At 37.6% G+C, this 20,053-nt stretch overlaps 1 protein-coding gene across 2 annotated transcripts in view; it reads left to right on the top strand.

The window, feature by feature from the left end:
- The first annotated feature begins 3,336 nt into the window (after positions 1 to 3,336).
- The window catches only part of NPEPPS (aminopeptidase puromycin sensitive), a 125,070-nt gene continuing 108,353 nt past the window's right edge, over positions 3,337 to 20,053 (top strand). Inside the window, exons 1-3 of one of the 2 annotated variants that reach the window (XM_071210636.1) lie at positions 3,367 to 3,839; positions 17,402 to 17,486; positions 19,686 to 19,818. Coding sequence is in view for 1 of the 2 variants with exons in the window: in XM_004457835.4 (XP_004457892.2) it covers positions 3,576 to 3,839; positions 17,402 to 17,486 (349 nt within the window). In the remaining variant the exon portion in view is untranslated. Of the gene's footprint in view, positions 3,840 to 17,401; positions 17,487 to 19,685; positions 19,819 to 20,053 lie in introns of both variants that reach the window. The other variant, XM_004457835.4, reaches the window with a different exon arrangement.

The following is a 20,053-nucleotide window of genomic DNA, read 5'->3' as shown; positions in this document are numbered from 1 at the left end:
TTAGTCATACAGATGCCACTCACGGAGGATTGTAAATAAACCTGGAGTAGTAAGTGTGAAACAGGAGGCAGAAGTACTGAAAAAAAAGGAGAGGCTAAAAAGGAAGACAGGTAGAAACATGACTTCTTCAACTTCCTGATGGATACATTAAGAAATAAAATTCTTTCTGTCCATGAGAATCTTTCTTTGACCACATTTATATGTATAATGTCATACCGTCATCCTCAAATATACATATGTCACATATGATTATATCATACATAATTGTTATCCATCCGTACAGTATATATTTTAAAGTACGTGTAATTAACTTACTTCCCTTTAATGAAGAACACAGGATGGGTAGGCAACATTCCATCTGCTCCTCACATTTCCAACGGTTATTCCATCGGCCATTTTAAGTTACAAAAGAGTCAACTCTGGGACCTCATCTCATCAGTTTCTTATGGATTGCTCTCCAATTTTTTGTGTTCCTGGTTTTTGGAACCCCTTCACCATATTCCGCAGGTAAGACTCCTATTAGTAGAATGAGAGTTATACTTTCCATACTTGAAAGTGAAATTGAAGGCCATAACGTCTAAGGGAGGCTAAATATTAACAGTAATACTTTGTTTTTATCTAATATGGGAGGTTTTGCAATGGTCTCCCCCAAACTTTCCACACCATTTTTTTTTTCTTTTTTCCCTTTCAAGATCCCAAGGTATCAGGGTTTCCTTCCCTTTTTTCCTCCTCGCTGGATATTTTGGCTCCCTAGTCTAACTCCTTTATATTCTCTTGGCTTTGAAATATCTCTTCCAATGCCTTACATTTGTCCTAAATGACCTGTACTCCAAAACTTTATCTATCATTCCTGCTACCAAAAGCATTCTGACATTAAGAAAATGCTAGGCATTTTTTAGATATTCCCACACCAATGGGGAAACAGTACTTTAATTTGAGAAAAGCATGCATTATACACGGATCTGTTTTACAGATGGGGAAACTGAGACAGGGAATTGTAAAATTTGCTCTTTTCACGGAGAAAGTCAGTGATGAGATTGGGATTATTTTCTCATGCCATATTCTCAAACTAGTCTTTGAAACCTGAAAACAAAAGTATCTAGGACTATAATAACTTTGCTTTAGGTTTTTTCATTTGCAGATTTTCAAGGGCGTAGGTAACAGAGAAGTCTAAAAATCCTTAGAAGTAAGGCTAAAGACCTTGAGACATTATTGACTTTCCCACCCTCTACCCCCTTGTTAAGGAGGTACTGGGGATCAAACCTCATACTTGGGAAGCAGGCACTCAACCACTGAGCTACATCTGCTCCCCTATTATTCCCTTTTAATCAATCAGTTAGTCAGGTCAATAACAATTGAGATGTAGCTTGCGCAAGGCCCAATACTGACAGTTATAAAAGAACTAGATGACAAGTTCTTGCTGGTAACACATCTTGTAGATATATACATATAAAACAAATTAAAAACAGAATTACAAAACAACTATAAGTCAGCAAAAGCCAAATACCTGGAGTTGATGGGAAAGGGCTTAGAGTGAGTTGGGTGGAGTTAGTCCATGGAGACTTTCCGGCAAAGGTGAGCTGTGGAGTAAGGGAGGGGCATGGATTTGCGAGAAAAAGATGAGGTCACTCCAGCAACAGAACGTGGCATGAGCAAAGGTGGAGAAGAGAGAATGAGCAAGCCCTATAGGCCAACCGGTAAACAGGTTAGTTTGATAACACTAGAGAATCTATGTTAAAGAATAAGAAGAAACAAGCTTGGAAAATGGTAAGGACAGTTCATGGAGAGACTCAAATGGCTATAAGTCAAATATGCTTTAACAGAAAAGGGAGAGCTTTACAGGTGTTTTGCATAAAGAAAATAACTTTTTAAGAAACTGAGTTAAAAATGGATTATAATAAAACAAAACTGGAAGTTGTAAATATAGGGAAGTTGCTGCAAAATTCTCCAGGAGAGAAAAAATACCTGGGTCCAATGCCAGATCTGCCACTTATTAGCGTGTGCTAATTATCTGCTGTGTGCCTATTTTTTCTTCAGTAACATGGGGATAATGGTGTCCAATTCAGAGGGTTGTTGAGAGGATTAAATGAGTTGATACATAAAAAATGTTTAGTAAGTACTCAGTATTAGCTATTATTCAAGAAGTGGTCATAGAAATGCACCTGTGTGACAAAGGGCCTTGGTTCTCACATCTCATTTGGGGAGGAATGCAGCTTTTCTGTTTAGGTTTCTGAAAAGGTGTGTAGGATTCAGGGGATAGGATTGTACTGCCTTTTACAACAACTACTAGCTACATGTGGCTAACGAGCACCTGAACTGTGGCTAGTCCCAATTGAAATGTGTCGTAAATGTAAAATGAACATCAGATTTTGAAGATTTAACAGGAAAAAAAAGTTAAATATCTCATTAATATTTTTATACTATTATATGCTGACACAGTAATAGTTTAGATACATTGGGTTGAGCAAGACGTATAATTAAAACTGACTTCTCCTGTTTCCTTTTTACTTTAAAAAATGTGACTACTAGAACATTTTAAATTACTTAGCAATTCACACTATATTGCTATCAGATGGCGCACTGGTCTAGGACAACATTCTGAATTGAGCTTTAGAACTTAAGGAATTCTACCTGAGAAGTTTTTATAAAGGAACATGGGGATTATGGATAAAGCGCCTTGCCCTTGACACCTTTAAAAAAAAATAGATGCATCTCAATTTACAAGATATTTTACAGAATTGACGGAGTCACCATAGAAGCCATAGTTGGTGAAGAGTCTTTTAGTTGAAAAAAAGCAGAAACAGAGATGGAAACGGGAAAAGGTGAAAAATCTTATTTTAAACATTAAATCATGGTAAGCTTAAAACTTTCCCAACTTTTGGAATCACTCCTTCAAAGCTCCAAATCGCATCGTTTTAAAGTAAGCTGGATAATTAAAGGTTCCGTGACAGAATTTTTTTCAAATCATCCCTTTAAGTTGCTACTTAAAATAATAGGAATAATAAAGTCCAAGGAGCCTAAAGTCAGGGCTTTCCGCTTACCTAAAAAAGCAAAACCCAATTTGGGGTTTTGCCTTGAATTAATATTTAAAAATTCATTGACTGTACTGACTGCCCGCAGAGGCTTTAACTTTCAAAGACAGGTCAAGGGCCACAGGCCCTTCCTTCCGCTTCGCAACTCTTTCGAGCTCCTTCCGGCGCGCGAGCCGCCGAGCTGGCGTCGACAGGTGCAGCGCCCAGAGAAGCCTCCAGCCCACAGCTCCGGCCGGTGACCCTGCCCCCGCCCTCTCCGCTCCGCCCTGCCCCGGCCCCGGCCACGGCGCGCGCGCGCGCCCGGCCAGCGGGGGCGCGCCCGGCCGGCGGAGCCGCGCACGCAGCTACCGCGCCTGCTCCCTCCCGCCCTCCCTCCCTCCCTGCCAGCCCTCCTCCCGTTCCCTCCCCTCCGCCCCCTTCCCCGTAGGCAGCCCGCCCTCCCGCACTGCCTCTCCCGGCCCCTGGCGCTCAGGCTGGGTCTCTCCCCCGCCCCCCTCCAGGCTCCCCGGTCGCGCTCCTCAGGCGGTCGCTCGCGCTCGGTGGATGTGGCTGGCAGCCCCCGCCCCCTCCCTCGCTCGCCGCCTGCTCTTCCTCGGCCCTCGGCTTCCTCCCCTCCTCCTTCTCCTCCTCAGCCGCTCCTCTCGCCGCCGCCACCACCGCCTCCACAGCCTGGGCCTCGCCGCGATGCCGGAGAAGAGGCCCTTCGAGCGGCTGCCCGCTGACGTTTCCCCTATCAACTACAGTCTTTGCCTCAAGCCCGACTTGCTGGACTTCACCTTCGAAGGCAAGCTGGAGGCCGCCGCCCAGGTACGGCGACCCTTGGGCGTCGGGGGCGAGCTGCGGGGCGAGCAGTTAGGCCGCGCCGCGGGGCTGGGCTGGGGGCCCCGCCGGGAGGGCGGGCGGGCCGCGGCGCTGCGGGGCTGGGGCGTGGGAGGCTGGCTCCAGGGACGGGCGCGCCCCTCTGGGCGGCCACCGGGCGCTGGGGCTGGCGTGCTCTGCCCGGCTAGGCTGGGGCCGCGCTGCGGGAAGCGCTGCGGGAGAACGCGGGCCGGGTCTTTGAGCCCCTTCGCGCACCTGTGTGGGGCTTCCTCCCGGGCCTTCCGGGCTTGGGAGTGACTGGACTGTGTTGGGGGGAGGCCGGGGGTTTTCGGAGTCCACCCTCTATCTCAGCCTTCTGACTCAGATCTTTTATGTGGTTCACCCCACACCCCACGGGGGATAGATTGGAAAGGGCGGTCATCTGGTACTCCAGCCGCCGCGCTGCGACCGGGAGGGGAGCTTCTGGAACGAGGGAGAGGGCGAGAACGAGAATGTTAATCCCAGGCAGCCTTGCTGAGTTCTCCCCGCCTGCTCCAGCCCAGGGGCTGGGTTTCCAAGATTATTCGTCCCCTCCCCCTTCCCCGCAAGTGACAGTGCAGCAGTGACTTTGTTCTTCCCTAACCTCTGGAGAAGCTGCGGGAGAACCCCATCTCTGCTTTTCTCCTGTCTTCTTTGCTCTGCGGGCTTTGAAGCAGGTGGATTTACTGCTACAGTGACGATTGCTTAGCAGTACCTTTTTCTTCGAAAGAACCTTTAGATTTAGCCTGTTACTGCTGAAATATTCCATTACTCTTCATTGCAGTTTTGGTGAATCATTACCCTACACCCTCCCCCCGTAGCAGTATCCCAAGTATTGCTCGATTTTGGAGACCATAGGCGTAGATGCCCTACAAAGGTCCTGAACAATAGACTTCTGTAGTAGTATGTTATATGAAGTCTACGATGGAAAATGGGAGCTGTTTAGTAGCTATCTTTAAAAATAGTAATGGTAAATATACTGTTTAATTTCTTTTGGTACCGCGGGGGGCGGGATCAGTAGGCCTCAACCCTAAAGAATCTGGTGTATGTTGAAGCAAAATCAAAGACATGTACATTAGTATTCAAATGAACTGAAAGTTGGCAGTTGTCGTTGAAAAACGAGGGTACAATAGTCAGATTGAAAATATGTCTAAAAGTGTAGAATTAGCAAGTGTACTGTCAGGTTTGGAGCACTGGTGTAAAAGCATGAAATTTTTAGGGTTTGACCGCAGAAGTAGGCAAAAATCACTGTTCAAGTCAGATGACAAATTTTTCCATTAAGACTGTGATTCAGAATGAGGGCATCTCGGGTCTAAATTAGAATTTGAGGGGGCTTTTTGGACACCATGGTTTAAGCCAAGTGACTGGAGTGTTTGATGTAATATTGGTAGGGGGAAGATGGGAGGAATTGTAAACAGTAGTGTGTCTTGTGACTTGGCAAACTTGCAGGAAGAGGGACCAAGTGATGAATGAGTTTGTGTTATGTGAAAAGACTAACAAATTTATCATTTGTGATTTTACCCTCTTAATTAGTATAATGGCTTCATAATTTTGAGAGACATGACTATTTAGAAAAAATACTCAGAAAAATATAGTCAAAGATTTTTAAATGGTTATTTATTAAAAAGTGATAAGTGTTAGGATAAAACAACAAGCAGTAAGTGACATGCTTTTTAACCCTTTTTTTATTTGCTTTTCCAAAAAGATGAAAAATATGTGGAAGACTGTTTGGGCCAATGGGGGAGCATGTACTATAATAAAATACCAGCTATTAGATACAAGGAAATAAATGAATCTTTTTAGTAACATGAACATTTTATAGCATTTCTTTTCAGAAATTCTTTTCGGCTAGGTCACCACACAAATTAAAGTTGATAGTGAAGCTAACAGGTTTTAGTAAAGGATGATTGGGCTTTTTAATTGCACCTATTGCCACTTTTGGAAATATAAAAGAGGAGTTAATATTAGTAAGAAGTAAAAAAGCATATATTAATGTTTTTGAAATCCATAGATTGGAGCAATAAGTTTATTTTTTTTAAAGATTTATTTTTTATTTCTCCCCCCCCCCCCCGTTTTTTGCTTTGTGACCATTCTCTGTGTGTCAGTAAGTTTAAATTGTGATATGGTGATATTTTAATGTGGAAATTAAAAAATTCCTATCTCTAGAAACCTAGATTTATAACTGGCATTGGGTTAGTTTCTTAACAGTTGGAATCATATTACACAAAGTATGCAAGTTGCTTGGTTGCTTTAGTTGCAAAATTTTATGATAAGCTCACAGTATTTGTACAGGTTACATATTAGAAACTTAGTGGATTTTTAACCTGGCTGGGTTATGGAGTCCTGGGAAAGCTGAAGAAATTAGTCAATGTGCAGTGACTTAAAAATTAGTTGCTTTTCAAATAAATGAGTGTGGTCTAATTCAGTAGGATTTGAAAATGTGTTACGGTGGGTCTAGAGAAATGCGGCACTCTCCCTCCCCTAATTCGCATTGGCTATTATTTGAGTTAATGGATTTTTGTAGATAATTCAAATTCTGACTCTCTTGCTTTGTGAATAAATAATTATAAAGCGGATTACAAAGTTTATGGGAGTGTGGCTACAATTCCTGGTTATGAGTCTGTAGTGGTTGGTACAGTAGTTGGAAAGATTTTATCTGTGCCAGAGAAATTAATGTCATCTTTTAAACCAGAAATTAAGATATAGTAGCCAATCTCCGGCTTCCACCAACAAAATATTCATGTTGGTGATGACTAAATCTGGCACTCAGAGAATAGTTACACATATGATAGTTTTTTTGGCAGACTAAAAACTTCATGTCTACATGGATGTTATTGTCAACCCGGTGTTTATGGAATTTTCTGCCCAAATTTTGCATATTTTCTGTGCAGTTCTTTTGGTAGTTTTTTATTACTTTGAAAAAATGATACAATTCATAATTTGTCCATTATTGTGCTAGATGACTAAATGGTCTAAGAAATTATCTAAATTTGAAAGATTAATGGGTAAGGAATTAAATTTGTTTAGATTTTCTTTTGCGTTCCTTGAAATGTGTCTATGAGGAAATGCCTAAGTATAGGAAACTTTTATATGTTCTGCTTTGTCCTTTATCATGAGGCAGTGAATTTTTTGCAGTGGATTTTCCAGATAACTGAACCTTACCCTTTGAAACACTTAGAGACTTTAAAAATATTTACTTATTTGCTTGGAAGTATTTACTTATTTGGATGGAAGTATTTTTAAAATGTATCTTTTTAAGCATTATTTAATTCTTATAATAATCTACATCATGCTGAATGATTGTCGTTAGTGCTAGAATACTTATAACCATAGAGGATTCCCAAAATTATATATTATAATTTTTTAGTTTCATATTTATTCTTTGAAGTTTTGTTTTTACTCTCATGTTATCACTTCTTGCTGCTTATTTGCCTTGTGGCTGCTTTTTGTGCAATTTGTTCCCTCTTTTGTTTTACTGAGCTTGATCTGAAGAGGTCTGAATAACCAGATAAACAAGCTCATTTGAGCTCAAGACTAAATAATTTCTAAGTCAGCGTTTGAAGGATTCTTTTCAGAGTGAAAGGTATGAGCTTTATTGTATGGACTTTGTATCATCTATTCTGGCTTTTCATACAGGCTCTTTTTCTAAGCTTCCTGGTTCTGGATAGTTGATATTGTCGCATACAATCTAGATAAATGTGGTCTGCAGTAGTAAATTATGAAGCATCTCTGAACTTTGCTACGTAAATGAGCCTATTTATATTGTAAAGTAAATTTTCTAACCTTTACCTGAGGCAGTGGCAAGGAACAGAGTCTTCTGATGGCTTTTTGTTGTTCACAGGTCTTAAGAGACCTGTAGTTCTCCAGGTCTTAGAGATTTTGATTTGAACACCATACAAGAATGTATTCTCAGTTATTTGGTCAATTGTTATCTCTTTAACATTTTAAAATAAGAAATATTTTAGAAATACAGAGAAGAAATATTTTAGAAATGCAGAGAAGTAACACAGCACTCAACAGATATTAACATTTTGCCACATTTGCTTCAGATTTAGATATCACTAAAGCCCATTTCCATCTCTTCCCCACTCCTTCCTCCAGAGGTAACTTCTATTTTAAGGTAGGTATTATTATTCCTATGTTTATGTTTTAAATTTATTGCATATGTAAGAAGTCATGAACAATTTCTAAACAACAATTAACATTTTTACATATATGATATCTTATGTTTGACCTTCTGCAACTTCCCCTTTTCAGTGTTTATTTCATTAGAGAACTGGCTCAATTAGAATTTACTAATTATTTGCTCTATATTGTCTTTAGAAATTATAGCACTCTTCCAAACAAGGGAATGATTATTATAGAACTTTAATGATAAAATTCTTGTTAGGCAAAGTGACTCAGGCTTTAGACTGACTGGTGTTTGGAATTGTCACACTGGAGATTTCCATTTACTGAAATCTCAGCACTTTGGCAATCAGACAAAACCTCTCTTGGCCCTTGCTGTAGTAAATGTAAGGTGTATTCCTGAGTGATTCTAGTAAAGACTCATTCAGGGAAAGAAAAAAAAAAAACTGTCCCAGATGCTGCGTCCCTTCTCATAGGAAACTTCCACTGTAGAATTTTCACCAAGGGTCAAACTACCCCTTTAGTAGAGTCATTACTTAGTATTTAGTTTAGTTGAAATGCGGTCCGTATAGGACTCCAAGAAGACTTAACCTTGGGTTTGAAGCAAGAAAGGATACATTATTAACATTCATTTCTTTAGTGCATCAAATGGAAAAGTTGAAAATGAATTTATCAACACAATTTATAAGCCAACTTTAACATTTTACTTCTATTTTAAGCTTGTAAACTGAAGATCTTAATGCTGAAATGCTCTTGAATGTTACTTTTGCTTTGTTAATGGAACATTCAGGTAATATTTGCTGACATGATGGTGTTATTACTAATATGTTAGAAATCACTATATCATCAGGTCAGTGGTATTGATAGGAAAGCATCAAAAAGAGCAGTTTTAGGGAAGAGGATTTGGCTCAGTGGATAGAGCCTCTGCCTACCACATGGGAGGTCCAAGGTTCAAACCCAGGGCCCTCCTGACCGGTGAGGTGAGGCTGGCCCATGCACAGTGCTGATGCGTGCAAGGAGTGCCCTGCTACACAGGATGTCCCCCTCGTAGGGGAGCCCTATGTGCATGGAGTGCACCCCGTAAGGAGAACCACCCCGTGCTACAGAAGTGCATTCTGCCGGAGAGTGGGGCCAGACGCAAGGAGAGCTGATGCAGCAAGATGACACAACAAAAAGAAACAAAGGTTCCCAGTGCCGCTGACAAGAATACAAGTGGACACAAAAGAACATACAGTGAATGGACACAGAGAGCAGACAATTGGGGAGGGGGGAAGGGGAGAGAGAGGGAAAAAAAACTTAAAAAACTTAATAAAAAAAAAAGAGCAGTTTTAAATTACCTTCCTGGGGCAGTACATATGTGCTGATATTAAAAGTGCTATATAATCTAGCACATAGTTCTTAAATTTTGTATCATTCTGACTAAACTTTATAAACTTAGATGACTGTCATTAGATGATATTCAGAGTAACATATTTATGATTAGAGTACATTTAATCCTGGTCTGTGATATTAACTTCTAAGTAATTATTGTGGATAAGGCACTAAGTGCTAAAAGAAGCACTCACTGTGGATTATCCCGTTTTTTGTACAGTATTTTAAATCAATACATCTTTAATATGGGACAGAATATACTGACCCATTTTAAAATTTTTAATGGGGTTATATTTTGAAGATAAATATTTTTGTTCCTTCAGTTTTTCCCTCCCACTCTTCTGGAAATGGCCGTATACTGGGGGAAAAAAAAAAGTAGCTGTTCAACAAGCAGCCTAATTCATTAGTATAAACAGGTGGGCTTTTCCTAAACACAGGAGGAATTGAATGTACTTGTAATTGGATGCTATAAACTGTGCCTTTCCAAAGTACACACTTTACCTTAGAATGGTTGCAATAGTAGTGTCCTAAGTTTGGTTCAGTATATGCAGTGTTATACAGGTGTCCTAACATTGGTAGATTAACAACTTGCCTACCATTAAATTCACCGTAGATGTTGATGGATGAAAATGTGGTTGCCTAGGTAAGGATTAAGACCAGTAACTAAACCACAGTTATTCTTCTGGTGGCATAAACTTTAACTCTGAAAGATCTTTATTGTATTCTTTGGGGTATACCCAAATGTATCCTTTCTTGTTTCAGAAGTGATTCTTTTCTCTTTCTGAATTGTTTTGTTTTGATTTTTTTAAGTCAGTTTATGAATAGGCAAAGAGTTTTTTCTTTTTTGTTCAAATGTAGTGCTATAAAAGGCCAGTTGAGGCATAACAGTTTTAGTGCTGCTATGTTCTACTGAAATAAACAATGTAAAGGAATATTGTCACTTTAAACAAAACAAAACAAAAAAGTTCATTAAATGACGTTTTTGTTTTTAAACAGAAAGATTATGAGAATTTTTTTTCTTAAATGAGCCAAACTAGTTTCACTTTGTGCTAAAGATTTTGACTATCTGTTATAAGCTATTAATAATAATACTATCTGTAATTTAGGTCATGTAATTTTAGCTTAACATTAATCAGGTTTAAAGATATATTGGTGATTAGTACAACAATTACTCTCAGGTATAGCTTTTTCATACAGATAACACATTACTCCAATGTACTCACCTAGTTCTGTCGTCTGTTCTGTGGTCTTAAGACTGGAGGTACTATTGGCCTGTACATGTGTTTTGTGTGATTTGCAGTGTTTGAAATTTTTGAATTAGTTGCCAGTATTTAAATATTGGGAGCTTGCTCATGAAATCTAAATTTGTGAGTTTTTTTGCAAAGTGGATGTAGCTCAAGTGATTGCGCTCCCGTCTACCATTAACATTGTGTTTCATCTTTTCCATTCATTTCCAAAGATTAACAACATTTTTACCAATTTTTTACAAGTTATCCCTCAGCTTTCCATTCTCTAACATCATTCTATTTTCAGGTGACCCATATTCTAGTTATTAACTCCATGACATTTTACAATATATTTAGTTCATAATAGCACAATCATACTATTTGTCTTAAAGAAAATTTTTAAACTATTTATCCTTTTGTATCTAACTTGCTTAACTCAACATAATGTATTCAGGCTTATCCATGTCATCATATGCTTCATGACTTCATTTCGTCTTACAGGTGCATAATATTATATCGTGTATACACCACAGTTTATCCAACATCGGTTGATGGACACTTAAGTTGTTTCCATCTGTTGACAATTGTGCGTAATGTCCCTATGAACATTGGAGTGCAGATATCTGTTTGTGTCATGACTTTCAGTTCTTCTGGGCATATACCCAGTAGTGTCCTGCCGAGTCACATGGCAAATGTATATTCAATTTCTTCAGGAATTGCCAAACTGTCTTCCACAGTAGCTGTATCATTCTACATTCCCACCAACAGTGAATAAGTATTTCTATCTCTCCACATCCTCTCCAACAGTTGTAGTTTTTTCTTTTTAATAGTTGCCATAATAGGTGTGAAATATCTCATTGTAGCTTTAATTTGCATCTCCCTAATCACTGGTGATGTTGAACATTTTTTCAAGTATTTTTTTGCCATGTGTATTTCTTTGGTCAAATGTCTATTCAAGTCATTATTGCCTATTTTTTAATGGAGTTGTCTTTTGTTGTTATTGAATTGTAGTATCTCTTTATGTATCATGGATATTAAACCCTTATTGGATATCTGATTTCCAAATATTTTCTCCCATTGAGTCGGCTGCCTTTTCACCCTTTTAACAAAGTCCTTTGAGGTGCAAAAGTATTTAATTTTGAGGAGGTTCCATTTATGTTTTTGTTGTTTTTTTTGCTCATACGTTGGGTATAAGATCCCAGAAACCACCACCTACCACAATCTTTAAGATGTTTCTGTACTTTTTCTACTAGTAGATTTATGGTCCTGACTTATATTTAGGTCTTTGATACATTTTGAATTAATTATTCTGTAGAGAATAAGTTAGGGATCCTCTTTCATTCTTTCAGTTATAGTTAGCCAGTTCTCCCTTCACCATTTGTTGAAGAGACTGTTTTGTACCATTAACATGAGTTTGTTTGTTTGTTAAAAAGCTGTTGGCCATAGAAGTGAGGGTTTATTTCTGGACTCTCAATTCTATTCTTCTAATCAATGTGTCTGTCTCTATGCCAATACCATGCTGTTTTGACCACTAGAGCTTTGTAGTATGTTTCAGGGTCAAGCAGTGAAATAACCTCCTGCATTGCTCTCCTTTTTTACCATGTTGTTGGGTCTTAGGGTGCACTTGCCCTTTCAAATGAATTTGGTAGTTGCCTTTTCTATTTCTGTAAAGAAGGCTGTTGGAATTTTGATTGGTATTGAATTGAATCTATAAATAAGTTTGGGTAGGATTGACATCTTCATGATATTTAGTCTTCCAATCCATGAGCATGGAATGTCTTTCCATTTGCTTAGGTCTTCGCTTTTTTTTTTTTGCAATATTTTGTAGTTTTCTGAATCTAGGTCCTATACTTCTTTATTAAAGTGATTCCTAGGTATTTGAGTCTTTGTTGCTATTGTAAATGGAATTTTCCCCCAATTTCCTCCTCAGATTGTTCAATACTAGTGTACAGAATCACTAACTGACCTTTGCATGTTGATCTTGTATTCTGCCACTTTGCCGAACTTGTTTATTAGCTTGAGTAGCTTTGTCACAGACATTTCAGAATTTTCTAAATAAAGGATCATGTCATCTGTACATAGAGTTTTACTTCCTCTTTTCTGTTTGAATGCCTTTTATTTATTTTTTTCTTGTCTAATTGCTCTAGCTAGAACTTATAGTACAGTGTTGAATAACAGTAGTGACAGTGGGCATCCTTGTCTTGTTCCTGAGCTTAGAAGAAAAACTTTCAACCTTTCCCCATTGAGTATGATTTTAACTGTGGGTTTTTCATAATGCCTTTTATCATAGGAGGAATTTTCCTTCTATTCCTATCTTTCAAAGTGTTTTTATCAAAAAAGGATGCTGGATAATGTCACATGACTTTTCTGCATTTGATCAAGGTGATCATGTGTTTTTTTTCCGTTCAATTTGTTGATGTGGTGTATTATGTTGATTGATTTTCTTATGTTGAATCAGCCTTGCATACCAGCAATAATCCCACTTGGTTGTGGTGTATAAGTCTTTTGATGTGCTGTTAGATCCTATTTGCAAGTATTTTGTTGAGAATTTTTACATCTATTTACATTAGGGAGATTATAGTATCTCCTATCTGGCTTTGGCATTAGGGTGATGTTGACTTTATAAAATGTGTTGGGTAATTTTCCCTCTTTTTCAGTTTTCTGAAAGAGTTTAAACAGGATTGGTTTTAGTTCTTCTTGAAATGCTTGGTAGAATTCATCTGTGAAGCCATCTGGTCCTGGAATTTTCTTAGTTGGAAAAATTTTGATGACTGATTCAAACTCTTTAAATGTAATTGGTTTATTGGGTTCTTGTATTTCTTGTACTGTCAGTATAGGTTGTTCATTTCTAGGTTTCTGTTCATTTCATCTAGGTTGTCTAGTTTGTTGGCATACAGCTTCTCATAGTATCCTGTTAATATTTCTTTCTATTTCCATGGGGTCAGTTGTAACTTTGCCCCTTTCATTTCTGATTTTATTTCTTTGCATCTTCTCTTTTTTCCCTTGTTAGTCTAGCTAAGGGTTTGTCAGTTTTATTGTTCTTCTGAAAGAACCAGCTTTTGGTTTTGTTGATTTTTTTTCTCTCTCGCTCTCTCTTTTTTTGTTCTCAATTTCATTTATTTCTGCTCTAATCTTTATTTCTTTCCTTCTGATTGCTTTGGGAGTGGTTTGCTTGTTCTTTTTCTAGTTTCTCCAGTTCAGTTAGATATTTGATTTTAGCTCTTCTTTTTAAATACAGGCATTTAGGGCTATAAATTCTCAACACTGCTTTCACTGTATCCCGTAAGTTTTGCTAAGTTGCATTCTCATTTTCAGTCATCTCAATATATTTACTAATTTCACATGTAATTTCTTCTTTGACCCACTGATTGTTTAGGAGTGTGCTGTTTTCTCCTTTCTCATCTATGTCTATTATTGATTTCCAGTTTCATTCCATTATGATCTGAGAAGGTGCTTTGTATGATTTCAGTTTTTTAAAATATTTATTGATATCTGTCAACCTAACTTGCAGTCTGTCCTGAAGAAAGATCGATGAGCACTTGAGAAGAAGGTATAACCCATTGATGTCTGTTAGTCTTGCTTGTTTATTATATTGTTCAAGTTCTCTGTTTCCTTCTTGATCTTCTGTTTAGTTCTATCTAATGATGTGAGTGGTGTTTTGAAGTTTCCAGCTGTTATTGTAGAGATGCCTTTTTCCCCCTTTACTGTGTTTTCTACCCCCCTGCACTTTGCTGTCTATGCTGTCTGTGTCCATTTGCTGTGTGATCCTCTGTATCCATTTCTCTTCCTGTCTTCTCTCGCTTTTCTCCTCTAGAATTCACTGGGACTTGATCCTGGGGACTTCTGATGTGGAGAGAGGTTCTCTGTCACCTCCGCCACTTCATTTCCTGGTCTCTGCTGCCCCTCACTTTGATTCTCCCCTTTGTCTCTCTTTTGTTGTGTCTTCATCTTGCTGCGTGACTCACTTGTGTGGGCACTGGCTTGGTGTGGGCACTGGCTTGGTGTGCGCACATGTTTTTTTTTTTTTTTTTTTCCAGTGGGAGGCCCCAGGAATCAAGCCGGGTCCTCCCACGTGGTAGGCGGAAGCCCAATCGCTTGAGCCACTTCTATTTCCCCCCTCCTTTTGGTTTTGCTAGAGTTTGCTTCATGTATTTTGGGGTATTTTGCTTAGGTGCATGGATATTTATGACTGTTATTTCTTCCTGGTGGATTTACTCTTTTATTTGTATAATAATGGCCTTCTGTATCTCTTAAAATTTTTGTATGTTTAAAGTTCTTTGCTTGGGCCATTTCTTCCATTTTCTTAGAATGGCTTGTAAGTTTTTGCTGATGTCTGGGTATCTAATTATGATGGCAAGTTTACTCTGATTAATTTCTCTCTGTTTTCTAGGAATTTACTGCTTTTCTTTGATTCTTGGTTCACTCTGTTCTGGGTCTCAAATCTGGGCCAGGGACCCTGTGATAGGTTGTAGACCCAATTCGAAGGGCCTTGGGGAGGGAGGCAGTAAGGGCTGGAAAAAGCCTCTGTTATTTACTTTATTTTCCTCTGCAGCCCTCTCAGTTCAAAGCCTGGTTAGAGCATGTTTGCTGCACCAGGGACTGCGACAATGTGATGGAGGATCCTGCCTGGAGGCTAAGAGCCTTGTAATTCAAACTTTCTCTGAGGCTGTTCTCCAACCTTTGCTGGCAGCCTGGTCTCTTTTCTGGAGTAGGAAGTAATTCTACTCCCCTGTGTGTCCTCAATAACCAGTCCATGTCAGTAGCGAGGGTGATTTAGAAGGTCGGACCTCTTTTAGTCCACTTCTGCCTCCCAGGGCAAACAATGGCACAGTCCCTCCCAGCCTGGAAGGGCTCATGGGACACAGCAGACCAAATTTGTGGGCCAAAGCTGAATCAGCCTTAGACTTTGTACTTCTCTGTCCCTTTTCCTGGGGAGGTGGATCGCTGTAGCCCTCTATATTTGTAGCTACCGTCCCAAGGCCAGAGAATTCAAAATTGTCTGCTTGTATGGTGGGGGAAGGGGTCTTAGTGGCTGCATTTACTCAGTTTTTCTGATGAGATTTTTTTCCTGTGCCCCTCTTCTGCATGGTGTCCAGCCTTCCCCTGATGTCCTGAACCCTAGAACAAGTTGTTTTTTTCCCAGGTTGTTTCTGCCTGTCCTGTAGCTACTTTTCTGGGAGAGAAGAGAGTTCCATGTCTTTCTAATCTCCCATCTTCCTGGAAATATAAGCCTGCTTTTCTGTATAGCAATATTTGGTTGGGCCCCAAGAGATGGCTACCTCTCCCTTCCTTAAGTGTACTATAGTCATTTCTGTTACCTGCCTGGACATTTATTTGTGATTGAGGGTTTTGTATTTTTATTATTTTAGATTTAGATCATTCAAATTTTGAAAATGAATTTGAGATTTTATATAATGCAACAAAATAAATGTATATAAACAAGATTACAACTAAATTGAAATAACGGACAAGGATTATAAACAAACAATTCACAGAAAAACTCAGTGGCCAAGAAAATAGGTGAAAAGATGCTTTGTAATTGATGTTACTAGTAACCAGGGATTCTAAAATGAGTATCATTTAATCCTATCATATTGTTAAAATTTTCACAGTTTTTTGGAAGATACTGAAAGTGGAATTTCTCCATTTTTTTGCTAATGGGAATGTCAGTTGAAATCACTCTAGAGGATATTCTGGCAATTCTGTTAACATTGAACCCAGAAAGTTCACTACTGGATGTCTTTCCCTAGAGAAATTCTCACATACGTGCACATGAAGACATATCAATATGATATTATATTAAATAACAACAAAGAGGAAATAATCTATTCCCTTCAGGAAGGGAATAGATAAATAATTGTGATTTAGTCATAGAATAAAATACTACTGTGCAAAGGTTAAAATGCACGAATTTAATCTACATTTATCAGCATTAACACATCTCAAAAACAGGATGTAAATGAGAAAAGCAAGTTGCCAAAGGTTATTATATACAATTTTATTTTATTTGTGTAAAATTTAAAAAATAAAACAACATTGTTTGTGGAGCTTTATATATGTAGCAAAACTACTATTAATAAAACAAACATGAGACATATATATTAGTCTCAGATAGTGGTTAGTACCTCCTAAGGAATGAGGGAGAGAGGAAGGTACTTCCATTATATCTATAATATTTTATTTTATTTTTTGGATCTGAAACAAATAAGGCAAAGTTTATTTAATCTTTTTGATGAGTGCATTACATCTCTAATGTTTCTTTGGGACAAGAAAAAATTTAAAGAGTCTTTTTTGAAAGTTTGGCATTATAGTCTAATACGGCCTTCTTTATCCTCACAGAAAACCTCATGGCAGATTTGAGGTGCAGGTTAAAATACATAATTGTTACAATATATAAGAAGTGTTTCAAAATTAAAGTTTTAAAACCAAGTTTTAGATAGGAAAAATTGATTCTATTTAATTCTCTGGTTGGATGTTTAAATGCCATGAAATAATCATTTATTATTGCTTTTGATGTAATTCAGAAAACGTAAATTGCTTTGGATTATTAAAATGCCTCTACTCATTTATTTCTACCATTGATGCATAAATAGTCTAGGTCTTAGTGGAGTCTGGGTTAAAAAAAAAAGTAGTCTAGATCTGTATGAGGTCCTGGGTTCAATCCGCGGTACCTCCTTTAAAAAAAAAGTCTCGATCTTAGTCTGGTTTAAAAAGAGTTGCCTGTTAGGTACATTAAGCCAAGATCAAGATGAGCATATTATTAACCTAGGAAATTTCTGACACTGATTTTTGACCCCACCCTTCTAGGTGAGGCAGGCGACCAATCAGATTGTGATGAATTGTGCTGATATTGACATTATTACAGCTTCATATGCACCAGAGGGAGATGAAGGTAAGAATTGTGTTCTGTTTTAATTTACTGTCTGTGAGTGAGTACATGTCTGTGTGTGTTTGTATATATAATATATACATTTTCAGGTTAAGGTGTCAATGCTTGTTACTTTAGATACTTATGGGAAATATTTGAATAATATAATCTGACCACAGTATGAGATAAAGGAAATGTCACAAATTTTAATTCTACTTCAAACATTAAATTATTTTGTGACCCTAGGCAGTTCCATTTCATAAGTATAAAATGAAGAATGTACCATGCGTGTTGGCCTGAAGAGTTACTGGAAAAACTTAAGGACATTGAACATGAAAAGTTCATCAAGGGAGCAAAATTTATATGTAGTTGTTTTTTTTTTCTCTTGAACTGTTGATTAAAGTTAAAATAATAAATCTTACTCATATTTTGCTTTATCAGATTGAATGTGAGTGTTAGAAGTAAGAGATGGAGTAAGTTACAAAGGAAGAATATGTTTTTAAAAAACCCGTGTATATAATGGGTGAGAATTCTATAAGCATCTTTAAAATAAGAACTCTTTTAGATTGTATGTAATAAGGATTCCATGGAGTAATCAGTTTTAGCCAGAACTCTTATCCTCATATAAGCTATATTTTTGAAAGTTACCAATTTGGCATAAACTCAAGTACATTAATGTTGGATCTGAATTTCTTTTTACTCCTGACTTCATTTTGGCATTTCTTGTCAAAATGGTTTGTTGGTTAGTCTCTTCTCTACTACTCTGAGACTTCCTCTTAGAAAGTATTCTCATTTGATACAACCTAAGTTAGAAATTTGACTTTTTAAATTATGTTTGGTACTGCTCTTTACTCTCTCATTTACATTATACTGAAAGAAGCATAGACATTTTAACATTTTAAGACTTAGCAGTATTTTATGAATTTTTCTTAAGTATGTTGTCCATAGAAAGACAAAAAAAGGTAAGTAGCAGTCGAGCATGTATTGGCAAGAAGTATTTAGGTTTATGTTCGGTTGATTATAAATGAGATCAAACTGCTGTGATTTTAAATTTAGAGGAATAGATTCTTCAAATGGACTTGGATGCCTGCCAATTAAAAAAAATTTTTGGTAAATGAAAGAGTGATTATTTAATGTCTTTAACTGTGAAGACAGATGGAAGCACCTTAGCCAAGCATATCAAAGCAAACTTTTCTTTGTCAAAGGTAGAGAACATTTAGTGTCAGTGTAGGCCTTTATAGTGGTGTCCAGAATAAAAAAATTTTGCACCCTCCACTTGGCATGATTTCGGCTCAGTTTAATTTTTTATCTTCCTCTTCTAAAAATGCCAGGAAAGAATTTCGAGAACTTAAATGTTTTGAATATTTGTAGCTGAATGATCCCAGGTCATAGTGATCAGTATCTCAAGGAAGCAGTGTTACTGTTCTCACTAAAGGGTCAGGTGAGAAATGAAAACTTAAAGGATTTGGAGAGAAATTCAGATAATACATTAAAAATTTTTTTTACATACATAGTGCTTTTCTTTAGAACTAGTTAAGGTATATTTCTCAATCCTTTTCGCCTACAGCAATGGGAAAAACCTGGATCATGTATAAGCCCATTTAATTTTAAGAATATAAGAGAATGGAAAGTTGTATTAATTTGATATTTTAAGATTTGGGTCAGGAATACGGATAGATTTGACCTTCTGGTTTCTACATAGCTTAATTTTTCCTCCAGTATAGTAGGATTTCATAACTTTTAATCTTATGGAAGGATATAATGCGTTTAACTTTAGAATTTAATAGTTGTGATTTTGCGTGCTCTTTCTAGGGCTCTATGCTGGTGGCAAGGGAATAAATGAGCCAATAGGAGGGATACTATTTTTTAACCCAGTTAATTTATCTAGTACTTAATACTTACATGTTTGCCTTCTGCAAGAGTGATTTAGATATCCATAGCTGCTAAAATCTTGGGGCTTTAAGGTAAAATCAGGAAATTATTTGAAGGCATGAAATTGATGCTTCTTTATATAAATTTTTAATTGATGAAATATGCCATCATGTGATATGTGCTGTAAGCCTGAAAGACCTTTTGGCATGTGTCTCTTTAAATTAAGGCACTGTCTTTTAAGCAGAAATAATTTATTTTAAAACATATTTGAAATCTTTGTAATATTTTAAAAATGAGAAATCAGTAAGAAAAACGGCTGAAAACTGTTTTTTTACTGTTCTGCACTTCAAGGGTTGGTGAAATCACTAGCACTTAAGCCAGTGCAAGGAATGCACCTCCCTACACAGTGCAGGGATTAGTATTGTCATCAGCTTCTGCAAGAGAAATTCGAAACTCTTGAGTGCCTGAACTCAGGTCCTGACAGGTAAAGAGCCTTTTCATTTATCATTAATAGATGGCTTGGGCATAAGCACACAGAAAATAATCACTTGAGATTTTCCTTTAGTGTACTCTGTTAGGTATATGTTTATAGAATTAGTTATGTAAGAAAAAAAATTTCCATCAATAACATAACATTTCGTACAAAATTAATATACAGTTTTAGGTCTGACAGTATCACTTTGGTTTTTCCATTTCAGGCATGTAAATTTTAGCACGTT

The sequence above is a fragment of the Dasypus novemcinctus genome, chromosome 21 (assembly GCF_030445035.2).
Source record: "Dasypus novemcinctus isolate mDasNov1 chromosome 21, mDasNov1.1.hap2, whole genome shotgun sequence".
Taxonomy (NCBI): Eukaryota; Metazoa; Chordata; class Mammalia; order Cingulata; family Dasypodidae; genus Dasypus; species Dasypus novemcinctus.
Note: the sequence above shows the minus strand (reverse complement) of the source record. Positions and strands in the feature narration are given on the sequence as shown.